The 16,985-nt window shown below is 46.6% G+C and overlaps 1 protein-coding gene across 6 annotated transcripts in view; it reads left to right on the top strand.

Annotated features, from left to right (window-relative positions):
- WASHC1 (WASH complex subunit 1) overlaps window positions 1–16,985 on the top strand; it is a 42,628-nt gene that overhangs the window by 20,375 nt on the left and 5,268 nt on the right. For all 6 annotated transcript variants that reach the window (XM_080564274.1, XM_080564275.1, XM_080564271.1 and 3 more), the window contains 2 exons: window positions 12,602–12,713; window positions 13,407–13,553. In XM_080564274.1, the coding sequence (XP_080420400.1) occupies window positions 12,602–12,713; window positions 13,407–13,553 (259 nt within the window). The remainder of the gene's footprint in view (window positions 1–12,601; window positions 12,714–13,406; window positions 13,554–16,985) is intronic.

The following is a 16,985-nucleotide window of genomic DNA, read 5'->3' as shown; positions in this document are numbered from 1 at the left end:
CCTTGAAGTTGCTCTGGATGGCTGTGGATTGGAAGGAACTGGATCCACTTCACTGGAGTTGCAATGGCTGAGGTTTGTCCAGCAATAACTCTATAAACTACTAGGGCAAGAAGTTGCTAGTAATTAACAGAGATTCAGAAAAGATCTTATGAACTTCCCCAACCAGAGAGGCATTCCTTCCTCCCCCTCACGCTCCAGGTGGCTGTAACTATTACTCACCTTTGGAAATAACCAAGGAGAAGCAGATCTTAACGACAAAGTGTGTGCCTTACAGCAAACAAATTTTTCCCTTGTTTCTTAGCTGGTGGGTGTGGCAATATTGCCTAATTGGCCCCCTCCCGCTCTTCCTGACACAATTGTCATGTTTCGCTTTTCGGATACAAAGCGATAGCTCTACCTTCTCAGCCACCTTCAGATGCTGGACTCTCGCGCTCTCACTCTGTGTTGGAATCATTTTCTCCTCCTATGGATGAGTTTTGTCTACTCAGTCAGCCCTGGAGGAAGAGATGCAAACAAGTCACTTTGTTTTACAGGCATGACTTCCGTCAGGGATCCAGCGTGGAGAAAACTGTCTGGAAAATAACACTGAGTGGCTTGAAATGCGTATTACAGAATCCCTCCTCTATAAATGGGAGTGTGTGCACTGGGGAAGGAGTTGGGGGAGGAAACAGGAGTGCCAAAGGTCTGTTCTTCACACTTGGCTGGCGGATTTAATGCACTTTCCGTGGTCCTTCTTTTTGACTAGCTGTGGTGCTGTCACTGGGCTTTATCAGAGTGGGGTAGGTTAGAGTTTGGGTGTAAATGCAACTGACAGTTAAGACAGAACAGCATTTTTGGAGACAGCAGATGCTAATGAAGGATTTCTTGTTTTTCCTCCACCTAAATCCTACAGGTAATCACTTCACTGAGGGAATCAACCATGCTGTGCCATCAGGGAGAGGAGGGGATGAAGAATTTAGACGTAAAGTGTGTTAAAGAGAAACCCCATGTGGGTAATATAGCATCTTCTGAGCTCAGTGCCATTATATATAATTTATATAATTTATGCAAGAATATAATACTTATTCTGAATTAATACACATTTTAAAATGGAAATACCTGGTTTTATTTTACTTCTAGGAATTTTAGATCTGCCATCAAAGCTGCATAAGATGATGTGCTGGATGGGCCTAAGAGGCATAACAGGACATTCCTTGTAGAAAGGAAGGTAAAGCTGTTGCAGTTCTGCCCTGTGTTAGTGCAGCAATAATAGCCTCTCTGATTATCAGTGACGTGTGTATAATATGCCAGTAACTCGGCACCAAACCCAGCTAGAATGTGCTTGTGCTCCCCACTTCAGTTCTATCACTTTGGCTCAGTGACTGGGTTTCTTTGCTTTTGCCTCAACAGCAGCATTTTTGGAAGTGGCATCTTGGATTTTGTTGGTTCTGAATTGGTCCTAGACCAAATCCAGACTTTTCTTTGTGACTTTGAGAGAGGGAAGGTGAAAAGCTCCCAACCCCTGCTGGGTTGCTGAGCACCTGGCAGGGTTTTCTTTTTTCTTTCTAGCATATGGACAGTTTAGGAAAAGAAATAAATAACAAACCACAGCCAAAATCATGCCCTTCATTATGCTTCATGCTTACGTTGTTATCTGGGATGAGCGGATTAACTGCTGCTAAAGGCATTGGTCTGTGAGAATATTTACTGTGTTAGGATTTCACAAATAGGCTATCAGAATTTCTGAATTTCTGGTCCTGGCAGTTTTGTGGGGGGGAGGGAGGTTTGAAAAGTATACCGTACAAATTTGTTCAGGTATTGCTGTGAAGCCAGTATTTCCATTCATAATGGCTATTTGCAAGTCAGCACTTAGGGAAATGAATTTAAAAGGACACTGAGGAAAATGAAGTCATGTATCTAGAACTGTTCTCAAGGTGATGTCTGATCGCTGCTGTGTCACGGGCTGTTGCATTGAAATGACAGAGCAGCTGTCAGTCTGAGCAGAGACGTATTCTGTTTGGATTAAAAAAAAACTCTGCCTGGGGCCCAAAGTTGTTTTTGGAAAAGTAACTAGAAATCTTTTAAGAAGTAAAAGTGCTGTAATCACTCAGGAAGGGTGTCAGATGGATAACGTCAGGAAGGGTTCTCATTTGGTGAAGAAGCACTTACACTCAAATTAGCTTGTTAATGGGCATATCAGAGAAGGTACCTTTTGAGATTCGAGTGTGAATGCGATTGATTGTAGGAAAATGAAGAAGTAACACTAAACAGCTCCTATTTCTGAAGTGCAAATACCGTGAAATAAAAGCTCCATTGACAGAAAATAAGGAAAGAAATCTTTCCTTTAAGAGAAGGAGGCACTTTTTTGAAAGAGAGGGGTCTGTTGCAAGAAGAACTTCAAATTGGAAGCATGGGTGAGAAAAGGAAAAGATGCAATTAGCAATGAGGTTTCTTAACTAGCAAAGGGCTAGTAACTGTTTCTGAGGAAGCCCAACAACATAAGAAATGCTTGTTTTCTTTGTAGGAAAATTTGGGAAGAATCTTGGGAATCAGTACTGGTCCTCACAGGATGATAATGAGGATTATTAGTTAGTCACTTGATCATGGTCTTGTGCAAGTACTAGCTCGAAAGCTTTTAAGTATGTTATTGAAAGGAAGACTGAAGTGTTTGGCTTGTGGCATGGAGGCAGAATTTTGTGTGATTGCCGTCAGCTACTGGTAAGTGGGGAGAAGCTTAAGGTGCAAGTTTGGAGGTAAAGGTTTTTGCATTGGCTTTAATGTGGGAACAGGGTTTGGTTTTGATCCAGAGGAAGAAATGTTGATGAAGAAAATGGCCAGTCTCTTGCATCAGTTCTTACTGGCTATAGCAAAACTGAAAATTAAGCAGCAACTGAAATATGTATGTGTTAATTCCTGTGAACTAAAGCAAATATTGTTCAAATTAACAAACGACAAACTGAAATCTGGTCTGCTGGGACTGTACTGTGAATTTCCCCAGATTTCCTTTGTCACTGGGAACAAACGATTCCACTCTTGGAGTCACAAGCCACCGAGACTTAATTAACGCTTAGAAATTGCTTTGAGATCTGTGGCTGAAAAGCTATGAAGTTCTAATGATGCTAGATTAAATGCAAAGGAAAGTAGTGCTTTTCTCAGAGAATGGTGAGGGTTTGAATTTCTATCATGAGGAGTCATTTTCTTCTCTGGAGGTGGCTGTGTTTCCATCAGCATTCTTGTTCTTGGGGACAAGGGCTTGTTTTGGTAATGGAGTTAAACAGGCCAGGAGCAGAGTATGTGCTGTGTTGATGTAAAAAGCCTCCATCACAATGAACAAGTGGATGCTCAGCTTACCTGGTGTGTTCTGCTGTGGTGGTTTAACACCGATAGGTAGCTACTACTTCTTCCTCCTACTCCAAACAGCACAGTGGATCAGGGCCTGGGGATTGGGGTCAGTTCATAACCCTTCATCTGTGCCACTTCTTCACAGTCACTCTCTTCCCCTGCTCCCACACAGCTCCGTACCACGGGGTCCATCCCCCAGGAGCAAACTGCTCCAGCACGGGCCCCCCACGGGCGGCAGCTCCCCCCAGACCCCCTGCTCCTGCGTGGGCTCCTCTCCACGGGCTGCAGCTCCGGCCCGGGGCCTGCTCCTGCGGGGGCTCTCCATGGGCCGCAGCCTCCTCCAGGCCACATCCACCTGCTCCACCGGGGGCTCCTCCACGGGCTGCAGCGTGGAGATCTGCTCCGTGTGGGACCCATGGGCTGCAGGGGGACAGCCTGCTCCACCTGGGGCCTCTCCACAGGCCGCAGGGGAACTGCTGCTGCCTGCCTGGAGCACCTCCTGCTGCACTCACCTTGGGGGCTGCAGGGTTGCTTCACTATATTTTCTCACTTCTCTCTCCCAGCCTTTTTTGAGCAGAACGTATTTAAGAAAGAGAAAAAAACACTCCCAGAGGCCCAGCCATAGTCGTTCGCTGGCTCAGCTCTGGCCAGCGGTGGGTCCCTTTTGGAGCTGGCTGTAGCTAGCTCTGATCTGACATGGGGCAGCTGCTGGGCTCTGCTCACAGGGGCCATCCATGCAGCCCCTCTGCTTCCAAAACCTTGCCACATAAGCCCAATGCATCAGTCTTACTTTAGCGCAGCCTACAAAGTAGAACCGACAGGGATTTTCACTAAGTCAACTCTTAAACTTGCACAGTTGGGTGCTACTTACCTTGATCAAGAAGACTGATTTAAAACTGCTTAGAAGGTATGGGCAAAAGCTGGGAATAAATAGGATCTTCCTGATCTTCTATAAAGCAGCCTGCCCTTGTGTTCTGCACAGTTGACTTGGTGTGGACTTCCTTGCCAGTGGGGGGAAGGCTCTGCAAATGTCACCCTTCTACGCCATCATGGTGATGTAGCAAGACATCTTTGGCTCAAAGTGAGACGGAGGCTTAAAGGGTTGGGAGAGGAAGTGGACTTGTAAGTGCTCAGCTCCGTTTCCACCTTCAGGTGAAGCTCAGAAGGAACACTGGTTTCGGCTTGTGTCTCATACACTTTTCTCTTGCATCCCACTTGGGAGAAGGCACAGATCAGACGTTTAAATCAGACTACTGCTGATAGGAAATGTGGAGAGTAATCCTGATTAAGAGTAAAGGGCATAACGGAAGTTGTGTGGAATCAGACAGGGTGCCTGAATGAAAACTAGGAAGGAGTTTCTTCTACTCTCAGTGATCCAGAGAAAGCTGAAATCTCTTTAAAGGTGTTCGGTCTCACCACCCCCAGATACTGTTCACCGCAGGGCCACCTGGGCATTTCTCCACTATTTAAGTTTCCTGTCACTCTGTGGTGATACGCGTTTTCTGCTCTATGGGGACAGAAAGAAGATCTTTGTCTACTCTAAGAAAGGCGCTTTAGTGTGAGAAAGGAGCAAGAGAAATGAAATGTTTGTGTACACAGTTGATTAATTTAAGATTACAAGGTGCCAGAACACCTTCTCAAGCTATTTGCCCAATATGATGCATAACTTCAAGCTATGTGGAAACAAAATTTGGTGTTTTACTTTTGACAGTGTCATAAAATTCTGTCCAAACAGGAAGCAACTTCCCTGTCAATAGCAATTTAAACAAACAAACAAAACACTTGAGGCTATTACTACGAAAGATTGAGCTTCGGTGAGTAACCGTTCATGAGGAATTTGTGAGGAGGAGTGAAGACTGTATAGGTAACAAACCAGTTTTTGCAACGTAAGGCATCTTCTGCCTGGTATCTCAGAACTGTCCATGTCTGGTGTTCTGGGAAACAGCTCCATAATATTGGTCAGTATTTGCTTCCACAGTGCCCGTGGGAGAACTCAACAAGTCACCTTTAAAACTCCATCCGTACTGGCAGAAAAATCTTTCTTTTCCCCATTACTTCTTTTAGACCATCCTTCCCAAACGTTGTCACTTGAGGGTAGAACCTGTTGTGTTCGTATATCCTAATGGTATCAATGGAGAAGTAGTTTGACCAAAAAGTAGCCTGTGTGGTTAAACTAAAAGATCTAATTAGATGATTTATTTGCAAGCACGGTCTTGCAGGTTAGTATACAATCACTTGAAAGAAAGGACAGGCTGTTTATTTTCACGTCAGTCTGTGCTGGGAGGCAAGTATAAAAGCTGGAAGGTTAAAGAACTTGTTTGTAACCTTTTTTTTTTTAAAAAAAAAAAAAGCTTTTCTAGGGAGGAGAACAATGCCGCAGAGGAAGAGGGTGCAGTGGTGATAGGTCAAAATACAAATCGTTTCCATTTTTGTATAAACCTAATTCACGGTAGTGGGAGCACCTTGTGAAGCAAGGGATTAAAAATCAAAATGAAATTATTTTTGTGGGAGAACATGACCTCTGAAGAGCGGTGCATAGCAGATCATGCTGAGGATAACCTGACAACCTTGATCACCCTCTAATATGAAAAGCTGTTAGGCATTGCGGGAGTGGGGCAATATGCAATGCTGAAACACCTGCAAATCATGCTTAAGGAGCAATCAAAGTGTGATAAACATTAATTAGTATAATACCCAAGCCCATAATGGAGGAAGGAGCATTGATTGCACTGTCTCACTTGGGATTTCTTTCTGTCAGAGATGGTGTGTGATGACAGGTTCTGATTACACTTACTCAGACATGAAATAAGACTTTAAAAATGCTTAAAGATGAAGGAGAGAGAAGAGCAGAAAGCAAACAAGTTGATCTTTCTTTGAGTGGTTGAATGTATTTGGCTTTTTGTAAAAAGCATGCGTTTTTCCTTTTTGCCTTTCAGACTTTGGAGGTGAACTGGTATTGTGAACAGGTTTTGAATGCTCCCCTAGCTCGTTGTAAACTGAATGGCTTAGCAGCTTTCCTCTTGCTCTCTCCGTCGATTCTGCAACGTCGCTAGCAGCTGGGTAGAGTCATTGTGTGGGAGTGGTGGGAGGGGAACTCGGGCTTCTCACAGCCCATTTGTGACCGCTGGTCACTGCGGTGAGGCTGTTTGTGAAGCACACACTAGTGCCTCATAAAGCGCTATCCTTTGTTAGCCAGCCAGGATGCACTCAGAAATTCTAGCCTAGCTCTCTAGGCCTGTTTCAGTCTAGTGGATAGTGCATCTAAGCCCTGAGTTACGGGCACTGGGGGTGATAATGTTGATGTTTCCCCACGTTGATGTTTCCCCACCACTTTAGCAGCCTGAGGAGCCATAAAAGCCCATGGCCTTGTTTCAGTAAGACTGTTACACAAATTAGAAGTTGGAAATGTTTGAGATTTTATTATTCTCTGCAGCATACAAATGGAATAGAGTAATGACATGTCTCTGAGTCTCAGGAAGGAAGTGGGCTCTGTAGCCTGAGAAGAAAGATGAATGCATAGCACTCTCAGCACCACCTTGTTTTGCTTTCATCGTGGGACGATGTCTTCCCACCCCCAGCAGTAGTCTCTCCTCGCCTCCCCACTAGTCCTCTCACTTCTGGAAACCTTCTGAACCTTGTCCTACAGGTCTGATGGTACCTCATACGTCACTGGTGGTATTGTGCTGGTTTTGCAGTGGTGGCGTCGAAGGATGAACGGCAGCCAGCACTGATATTCTTCACCATTACCTTGCTTCAGCACCAGGCTGCTTGTAGAGTCTGGGGATGTAATAAAATGCAAGAACCATAAACACCATCCCTTCTAATTCACACCTCCTGCAGTAAGGGAGGGATTTAATGAAATCACTATTTGTTAGGAAAAAAAAATAGCTTGACTTTTAGGCAAAAAGCCAGGGGTTTATAGAAAAATTTACCCTACGTACCTAGAAGTTTAGAACAACACCAAGCATTTCCCTGCTATCGCTCAGGGCTGGAGCCTGCGCTGGGAGGAGACCAGAAGTCTGGCTGGCTGTGATGTGTACAGTCCTCATTTAAGGGAAAAGTCATTTAATACTTGGGCTGCTTATCCTCCTGTGCAACTTAGTTACTCATTCTGCTCTGCAATGTTCTTTCTCCTTGGTTGATCACTTACTTTTGTACTTCAGACATGAAATTGAAGTTCTTTGGTATTCCAGAGAGGTTTGCTCCCAGACTCAGCTGCCTTGTCTTTCTCGTTCACCTTGATGTGGAACTCACCTCTTCTCCCTTCCAATTCCCAAGTTTTGTCATCCCTGTCACTTTTGGGTGATACGTGCGCTCAACATGGACAGCAAAAGCCCTGCTTCTGCTGTGATAGTTCCCTCCAGCTGAATTCTGTCTTTCCTCAAGCTGCTTTGCTCAGTCACCTTTCTGATAACCTGTCAGCCTACCTTCAAACCTGCTCTGATTTTAAACATTTTTCTGGTGCTGTCTGATCCCAAGAAAGTATAGGTGATAAAAATCACATTTTTTTTTTGGCATTGTGAAGTGCTTGGAGACACTAATAGGAATATGGGATTATTACCAGTGCTGGCAATTGACCGGCAGAGTCCAGTGTCCTGCATGCCAAATGCCTAATGCTTCGTGTCCTTTTCCTGTGGTAGTAAGATAACAATTGTTTTTTCCCCTCTGAGCAGACACAGATGCAGCTAGGGAGGTCTTTCAGTAGCCACCTGAATGTGAGGATTATCAGAGAAGTTATAAGGAGATAATCAGAAATGATCAGCTCTGTGGCTGCAGATGAGATAGAAGATACGGGGCCAGGAAGGGCAGTGGTGAGGTGGGATAAGTGTTCCTGAGAACCACTGTGGGTGCTTTGAGGGAGTCACCTCTAAAATGGAGTCGAGCACCAGACAGCAAGGTGAGGGCTTTAGGAGAAAGAAGCAATGAGATGTACATTGAGGGCAAGAAGGGGAGCTTGTGTGTAAAAAGACTTCAGAGGGACAGAGAATGTGAAAGCTTGAATCAAAGCAGATGAAAGATTGGCTTTAATATCTGCATAGATAAAAATGAAAGTCTGTATGGATTATGAGATAATCTACTAGATAGATTTAATCTGCCACATGTATTACTTCCTGAAAGAACAGTGCTGGGCTGGGGAGGTTGGTTTGGCTCTGTGCCCAGGTTTTGAAGGCAGGTGGTACATTCTCCTTTCTTCTGCATGCTCCCCTTTCGCTTGTCCCAGAGCATGCATGCTGCCCAAGGCAGGGGGGCTGGTGCTGTACGCCTCCTGCTTTTTTGCAACTCCAGTCGCATTGAATCCAACTACAGGAGTTTGTGAAGCAGAAAAGAGCACCGAGAGCAAAATAACACAGCAGTGACTAATCGGATGGGCACAGGGTAGGTTCAGGTGCTGATGGTATTCTCAGCTGCCTGAGTGCAGGATTCTGAGGGGCAGTAAATGGACCATTTTATAAACACTTGCTCCTCCTGCCCATCTTGCCATTCCCTTTTAAATAAACACCACTCAGTCACTCACTCCTTCCTAAACAGAGGTTGAAGTCCAACTGCAGCCCTGCCTCAAGCACTTTGCCCTGGAAACCCTTGGGTTTAGGCCCCTCCAATCCTTCAGGTTTCCTTTCTTTATAAACAGCAATTTGGCTCCTGCGAGTAAGCTCAGTTTCCGCAGCAGGAGAAATACTGAAGTTGCTGGAGGATGCTTGAGCATGTGTTGTTTGTTTTTTCCATGTATTTTTTCAGTGTCTGTATGATATATCGTCCCTTATAACCAACATACGCAGCTGTAACTTGAACTGTACATACATAAGTTATGCATTTTTAGGAGCCTGTACGTTATTTGTTGGATTGAGGGGGTTTAATCTTTTTTTTTGATAGTTACCTTGCTCAGCAACAAATAAATCCATTCTGCAGACTGGTGTGTATTCCTTCTGTGTTGTAGGCCTGCATCTGTACCACCTCAGGTGAAGGTTTCTGGCAGATCTCCTAACGTCAGTGGGTTTAGACTGGCAAATCTTAGAGTGGAGATCCCAGGACAAAGCACGGGGTGCCTCCAGGAGTAGCCATAATCGTTAAAAATGCCTGAGCTGGCACTGGGCAACTTCCCCAGCTTGTGCTGGGAGCAATCAGTCTGTCTTATGCTGCCTTTCAGTGGGTGAGTGTAATCCCTTGGTTGTTTGGGGTTAGGAGGGCAAGGTGAAGCTGTAGATAGAGAAGCTTCCTTCTTTCCCTTCTGGATGCATCATTTCTGTTGCAGCGAGAGCACGGTGTTTGCCAGTCATGCCCTGGTTTTAGAGATGCCTTCTTTTTATGAGAGGTCCCAGCAAACCTTAAATGAGAGGGAGATGTGCAGCACTGTGAGCTGAGAGGTGCTTGTCTTCCTGATGCCCTCCTGCACTGCAGGAGGTAGCGGTACCCCCGTACCGAGAAGTGCTTTGTAACAGGTGATGCGTTGCCTGTGTCTGGTGTGGACATAAAGGGAGTTGTGGCACCATTCCTCTCCCACGCCAGATATCCAGTAGGATGAATGTTCAGTGTGGAAGTGGTTAAGCATGAACGCTAAGGATACCTGGGACTCTTCATCCTGGTTGAATCCTGGGAGAGGGCAACAGTAAGCCTCTCTAAAGCAGAGAGTTCTGGGAATGACTTTCCTAGAAAATGTCATTGTGGGCTCTGAGGATTGAGCCCAAGCTAGCAAAATCCACATTCAGTTCTCACTTCTCAGGTTGCTGTCTCATGCTGGAGACGTCCTGCATGTGGGATCTTGGCAAGGTCAAGGCAGAGCTGGTCTCAGAGCCCGGCCTGCCGTCAGCTCTGGCAGAGTGTTGCTCTGAGTCTTTTGGGGAGTTGTTTCCAGTGCTGCTGCAGAGTCCTGGGGTTGGGGTGGTGCTGCAAAAACTTTCTTGCTTCTTCCTGGTTGGAGAAAGAGTGAGTGTGGGAAGGGAGGGGAAGAGTTGAAAGCAGTGGTGATGATACAGGGCAGAGAAGGGAGCAAGTGCAGCATTTGCTGCTTCACTTGATCCACTCACATTCATGGAGTAAGAGTGAGGAGAATGGTTACAGGTTTTCAGGTCTCAGCATGAGTATTTGCTTAACACTTCGGTCTGGGAGAGAAACGTGTGCGTTGTTGGCCCCTGAGAACTGGGTACAGGAGACAGCAGAGTGCTTGCTAAAAGGCAGTTGAAACCTTGCTTTTATTTAGAGCTTCAGGAAGGCTTTGTTGCTTTCTTCTAGGATATAGGTCTGCTCACAGGTGAGAGGAAAAATTACATCATTGATTTAAGGGAGAAAGGCAAAGCAGAAATAAATGGCCAATTATTTTTTTCAGTTTTGAAGGAAGTAAAAATAGGCAGGTGCCCCCAGGAGCAGTGCTGGGAATAGAGTCAGTCAATACAATTATGAAACATCTGCAAAAGAGGTAAACTGTGAGGTAGGAAAATTTGCTGGGAAGGCCAGTTAGGGAAGGCTTAGGTCCTTCAGAGGCACCTCACGCTTGAACAAAACGAGGCAATGGGACAACCCTGTGACACAGGAAATTTGCTGCAGACAGGTGCTAGGAAATGCACGCTAAAAGGAGCAACATAAACTGCTCTGAGAAGCATCCAGGATATGAACGATGTGGACTTCCTCCTCTGAGACAGAGGGAGGGTGTGGGAAGGAAACCATGAACAGATTTGTTCTTGGTGTTGGTACAAAATACAAGCTGTTAGGCTCTATTTAAAATAAAAGAATGGAGAAGTGGAGAGTGATACGGAGAGGCAGAACCTCATGAGGTTTGGTTTCACTCATCTCCCACTCCAAAAAGAATAAAGTAGGAACCGGCTGTGTGCTCTCCTGCCCTATGCATGAGGAAGCATTTTTATGTCCTCCAAAAGAGGACTGCATGGTTATAAACAAACAGAAACACTTAGAGCTGGTTAGAGATGGAAGTGGGGGTCTTTCAGAACGGTACAAGGAGAACAGGTTGCTCGTACTTTCTGTTTTTTCACTAGCTGCAACCAGCGAGGGGCCTTTAGCGGAGTCTGTTTTTGTACTGTAGGAGAAGAGGTGTTGTACTGAGTGAAAGCACTTGAAAAGACGGGTTTGGTGCAGTTGGAAAGTGGGAATCATGGATCGCTGCTGATGTCAACTGTGTTGCTAAAAGGAATTACACAGACAGAGTGAAAAAAGCATGGAGTTCTCTACCTAATTGCAAAGGGGGACTTCTGATGAAATTTAAAGACAATACTTGAGATTGATTTTCACAGGCACAAAATGATCCGATGGAACTCATTGCTACAAAACAGTGCCAAAGCGGAGTATGGTGTCTCCTGCTAGATTGTATAGCCATAAAAATATTCCGTGCTGGTTTTGTTACTGGGATGAATTTTTAGAACAACTGTCAGCTTTTGAGCTTGAAGCTAGGGCACACGTACAAGTTATGCACGGGGAAGGAAAGTCTCTTCTGAGAAGGTGACTGTGTAGTTACCTGCTGCTGGTGCCCGGTCCCAGTAGCTCTCCTCTGGCTGAATTTGTGTAACAGTTCCTACAGCGCGGTAGTGACAGCGTGCAGTGTGCTGGTGGTTTGTCACACTCTTTGCTGCAAGGTGCCTGCTGTAAGCTTTGTGGGAAAGGGGACGTGTCCACGTGGTGAACGCAGAGGTACTTAACCGGTGATGCTGTCCCCTGCTGTCACAGAGCGCTTTTCTCCCCGGTGCCAAAGCATTTTGATGCTGATCTAGTCATGCAAACGTTACACGAGTTAGCAGACATTATTGCTCCAAATGAGGACCTAATGTTGCTTAGCTGATGCAGAAACTGAATCACAAAGCTGCAGAGCAGCAAGGAGGGAGTCACGCACCACACTGCTGGTGGAGCAGAGGGCAGGATAAGCCTCGCGCGTTCTCAGCTCTGCTCAGTGGCATGTGATGCCTGTTCGTTTTTAAGAAACTATTTTTATTTAAAATATGTTGGCAGGTGATAACCGGCTGTGGCTTTCTTATTAGCAGTCTCTGCAATGAGATGTTTCTGCAGTCTGCTGTCCTGCAGTTCTCCAATTTTCTGCGCTGTGCCTCAACCAGCAAGAGGAATGTTGGGCTGTGAGCCACAGACCTGACTTAGTTTCACGTTGGAGCACACAAAACTCGTCACGGGACCAGGACGAGCACTTCTCTCCCAGTACTACTTTATCCTATGAAACAATCCAGACACTGAGATTCACATCCTTCCCCTTGGCCTGGGCACTGGCTGTTGCCAAAAAATCCCTGGTTTTGGATTCTTACCCTTAAGCACTGTGCTTGCTCCTTAGGATCTCTCAGCGGGTGGAGGCCAGCCGGGCACAACTTCAAGCCATCAGTGAGAGAGTCACCCTTGCACAGGCAAAGATTGAGAAGATAAAGGGCAGCAAGAAGGCTATTAAGGTAGTGAGGCTGCATGGCCACCCTTCTTCCTTCCACTTCTCTCTTTACCCCTGAAGCAAGCTCTGCAGAAGAACAGACGCTTAGCTTCTGCTGCTGCCCATCCACCTCCCCATGCCTTGCTTCTGAGCAGGAGTTGCGCTAAGAGCCCTCTTCCTGACAAAGCCAATCAGTGATTTGTAAACCCATAGACCACCCAGTTCCTGGCCTTATGATGCCTGTGTAAGTTGTTGCCCCAAATACTTCCTGAGAAATCAAAAGTATCGTGCTGCACTAAGCTGAGCACCCTCTCCTTTCAGGCTCTTACACTCTTTCATTATTTGAATGGAAACTGCTTTTAGAGAGCCTCCCCTTCGGTGCATGTTTATCCCTGTGAGCTGTGTAACACTGGTGAAAGTCCTCCTCTTCCCATTCCTGCTCCATTTAATACAGTTAAATTTTACAGTTTAATTCCACGTCCTTCCTGCAAGTGGAAGTCTCTTCACCTGTGACCTCCTGCTGCTAAGTTCCACTTTCAAAATTGATGGTTCACGCATGGTGGGGTCTGCACAGATAGCCCCTAGGAGCCCGTTGACCCCAGGGCTGTCCATTCTCACTGGCAGCACAAATGATGTGCCTTAATCCACTCCGTGTGTTTCTATAATGTAGGACTGCTTCGTCGCTGGGATTTTTAATTTCCTCCTTGTCTCCCCACAGGTATTTTCCAGTGCCAAGTACCCTGCCCCTGAGCGGCTGCAAGAGTACAGCTCAATTTTTGCTGGTGCAGAAGACCCAGCTAAACAGAAATGGCCAAGACACAAGATTCAGAGCAAGCACCGAATGCTGGATGAGAAATCTCTGCAGGTAAGGAATAGGAGAAAAGACCTTGAGAGGAACAAGTAAAGCAACTGGGAGGCTGTCCGTCTCTTTGATGAAGTAGACCGGGGCTTTAGGATGTAGGTGGGGAGCAGGATATCTGTTGTCTGCAGCTGGTGAAGGAGGTCCTGAAATGTCGAGTTCCTGTTTAGCCTGTGGGCTGAGTGGCAGGGAGAGGCTACCTGGGGAGGTCTGAGAAGCGGTGGTTTGGTGTGAAATGCTGCCAAGGAACTCTCCAGCAATCTGGGTCAACATCCCCTTGCCTGGGTTGGAGGAGGAGAAGACAGGTTGCTGTGTATGCACCGTGCTGGGAGCAGCAGATGTGCTCTAACTGGCAGGTCAGGGTTCAACCTGACACATTCCCTGCTGCCACACCTTAAGAGACTTCCTTCCTCATCCTTGCGTGCCTTGGCCCAAAAATAAACCTGCTACTGAATAATTTATCACACTAAACTTCCCTGAGCTTTAATCGTGGGGACTTCTGCAGGCCCCACGGGATGCTGGTGTTCCTTCCCCTCCTCCCGTGACTTTCGGTCCTCCCTTGGGTTTGCTGGTCTCCCTTGGGCCTCTGGCTTTGTCCCCCCAGCCCTACGTGGAACTGCACAGCCGCGTGGGGCGGGGGGACGCCGCTGTACTGGCAGGAGGCTGCCGGCTCATGAATGATAGAAGCAGCCGCTGGCAGAGCGGGGCTCAGTGTGGCCCCAGCACCATCCAGGGGGACAGGCCCTTCTTAGCCACAGCCGAGCAAGGAGCCTGATACGCCTTGCAGTAATGAAATGTGACAGAGGGAAGTCTAATGTTTGCATTTATATCCTCCTCAATTATTCAGGGCTTTCAGCAGAGGCTCACCGCCTGTTTTCACTTCTAATGAGGGCCTCTTTGCTGGGAGCAGTCACGGTGGCCTTTGCTAACTTCACTCACACACACACACACGCACACATGCCCTACCAGGAAAGCAAGCTCTCCTCATGTCAGTTTGAGAGTAAGTGGTGGCAGCCTGTGCTGAGCACTTAGGGTTTGTGCTCTGGGGCGAAAGCAGTTCAGATAGAATTGTGTGTGGTTCTGCAGTTTTATTTAAAAAAATGTTTTCCTTCTGGGAAACTCTCCTTGGCCCCTCTACACCCCAAGCAAATGAAAACTCGGCTGTTGAGAGGATGCTTTATGTTGGTAGAATAAGCAACGAGAGCTAAGAACACCAGAGATGGTGTCCTCAGGGTAAGCCTGATGCCCTTGCCTTGCCCGTGGCCGTGATAGCAGCTAGCGTGGTTAAAGGTGAGTTGGCTCAGCCCCTCAGGCTTCTGAGGTGCTGGGCACTGCCTTCAAGGTGGGAGCTGTGTCCCGGTGCTGCAGGTGCCCCTCAGGAGGCCAGGAAATGGGGTTTTCCTGTGGAGTGTGGGAAACGTGGTCCGTCTGGGATTGGGAAGAGGTCCCAGCGAAAGTTACGGGTTACTGGAGTAACCTTGCTGGGCATCAGCAACGCCAGTAGCTTCAGATGTCCTCGTGAGGTCTGCAGAGTCCGTGATGGGCTGAGGGAGGCTGAACAGGCTTTTTGGCACTTCCTAACCTTCAGGTGCCAGCTAGCCTCAGAGCTGCACGAGCACGGGAGGGAAGGGGCGTTCTGATGTGTCACTCCAGCTCCCTTCCTAAGAGTGTCTGTTTACTTAACCTTGAGAACCAGGGTGACTTTATAGATTTTTAGCCATAGGCTCATCGGGAAAAAAATACCTGGAAACACACCGTACGTAGGCATGTGATCCTGCCAGGGCCAAAGCACCAGGTTCGGGTGTTGGATACGTCAGGCTGCTAAACCTTTGGCTTGCAGCCTTAGTGTCGCTTTAAGAAAACTCATTTTTAAATGACGTCTGAGCTCGCAGAGTTCGCAGCTGCAGGATGTTATTGATGGCTGGTGCCTATTCTAAATTTCAAAACAGATCCAGGTATTTTGAGTAAGACTGGGTCTTTGGCGGCATTTAAATTAAAAGGATTTACATTTCAGAGTAATATGCTTAGTGCTTTTATAACTGCCTTAGCTTAGACTTATAAGCAGAAGTAAGTAATGGTTGGTTTCTCGCTCCACCCTTACGGTGATGCACAGTCTTCCAGTGCTAATTGAAATCTACAAAGAGAGACTTAAAAAAGTATATTTGACTTGAGGGCTAAGTGTGTGAACAGTTCTAGCAAAAACATCAGTACTCCCTCATGCTTAAAAAATTAAACATTGGGCAATGAATATTAATAATCAAAAGAACCTTTATTTCTGAATCTCTGCTTCTATAGTCTCTAAGTAACAAGTTATATAGTTTTGCCTACTTGCTGCCGCAGAAATTCAGGGTGTTTATTTCAGGGTACTTTTCACAAGTTGGAATGCATTATCTGAGGGGAAAATAAAAAATAAAAACCTCCCTGTCTTTTCTTATAGCATTTTAAAGTCTCAGAGCACCATACAGACTTCCAGTGGATTTGCTGAGCTGTGACTAAGCCATTTCCCAGTATTTCTGGCTCCTGAACCCAGTACCTGAAATTTCGAGGAGCAGAAACTGCTTGTGTTGCTGAGATGTGGTCTTACAGCTGAACCAAGAGTGGTCTCCCGTTTCCCCATACAAGTACAACCAGGGGAGAAGGGCTCAGAGTGGGGCAGAGCAGAGCTGCTGGGAGTAGTGAGGCGGCAGGAAGCTGTAGGCAGTGTTTGAAGTGGCACATTTGGTCATCGTCTGGTGACAGAAGCAAACCACAAGAGTGGGGCCAAATATTTAATTTGACAGACTGTCCTGGTTAGCTCTCTGGTGTCTTCTCGTCTGCAGCTCTAGCAGCTCAGATCTGTGAGGCTGCTGCTTGTCCTAGTTTGACTGTGAAGAAAGAAGGGGAATTGTGAAGGGGCTGAGGACAGGTGTGGGGAGGGGACTGGGATGAAGGTTTGTTGTTTCAGAGGCTTTCTGTGGGTTCAGGGACTCAATGCTTTCCTCCCTCTGGTGCAGTGCGTGCAGCAAAGCATGTTCTGGGCGCCGAACATCATCCCCCAGAGTACCTGGCAGTGGGTGCTGTCATGCTGGCTGAAATACTGGTCTGATCTGGGATGGCAATTCCTCTGCTCTATAAAAGTCAAGTAGTTCAGATGTAATAAGTCCTTTTCTAAAGGGAGTTCTATATATTATGCATGAAGTTTTAGAACCAAGAGAGAGGATATTTCAGTTCATTAGAGTTGAAAACTCCTGCAAATCCCCCAGGCTTTGCAAAACCATCTGGCACGTTCCACCCTGCACACTCCCTTCTGCCTGATCTGCCTAGCAAAGGCACGCGTTTTTTTTCCTAACCTCTTTTTCCTTTGTCTCCCCCGTGTACCCCCGCAGTGGGATCACATCTCCTAAAACATCAGCTGAAGACAGCAGAGGGGAGGTAACAGACATGTTGGGGGGCTTTGCC

The sequence above is a fragment of the Anser brachyrhynchus genome (genome assembly GCF_964034855.1).
Source record: "Anser brachyrhynchus genome assembly, chromosome: 1".
Taxonomy (NCBI): Eukaryota; Metazoa; Chordata; class Aves; order Anseriformes; family Anatidae; genus Anser; species Anser brachyrhynchus.
This window is presented reverse-complemented; position numbering and strand designations above follow the sequence as displayed.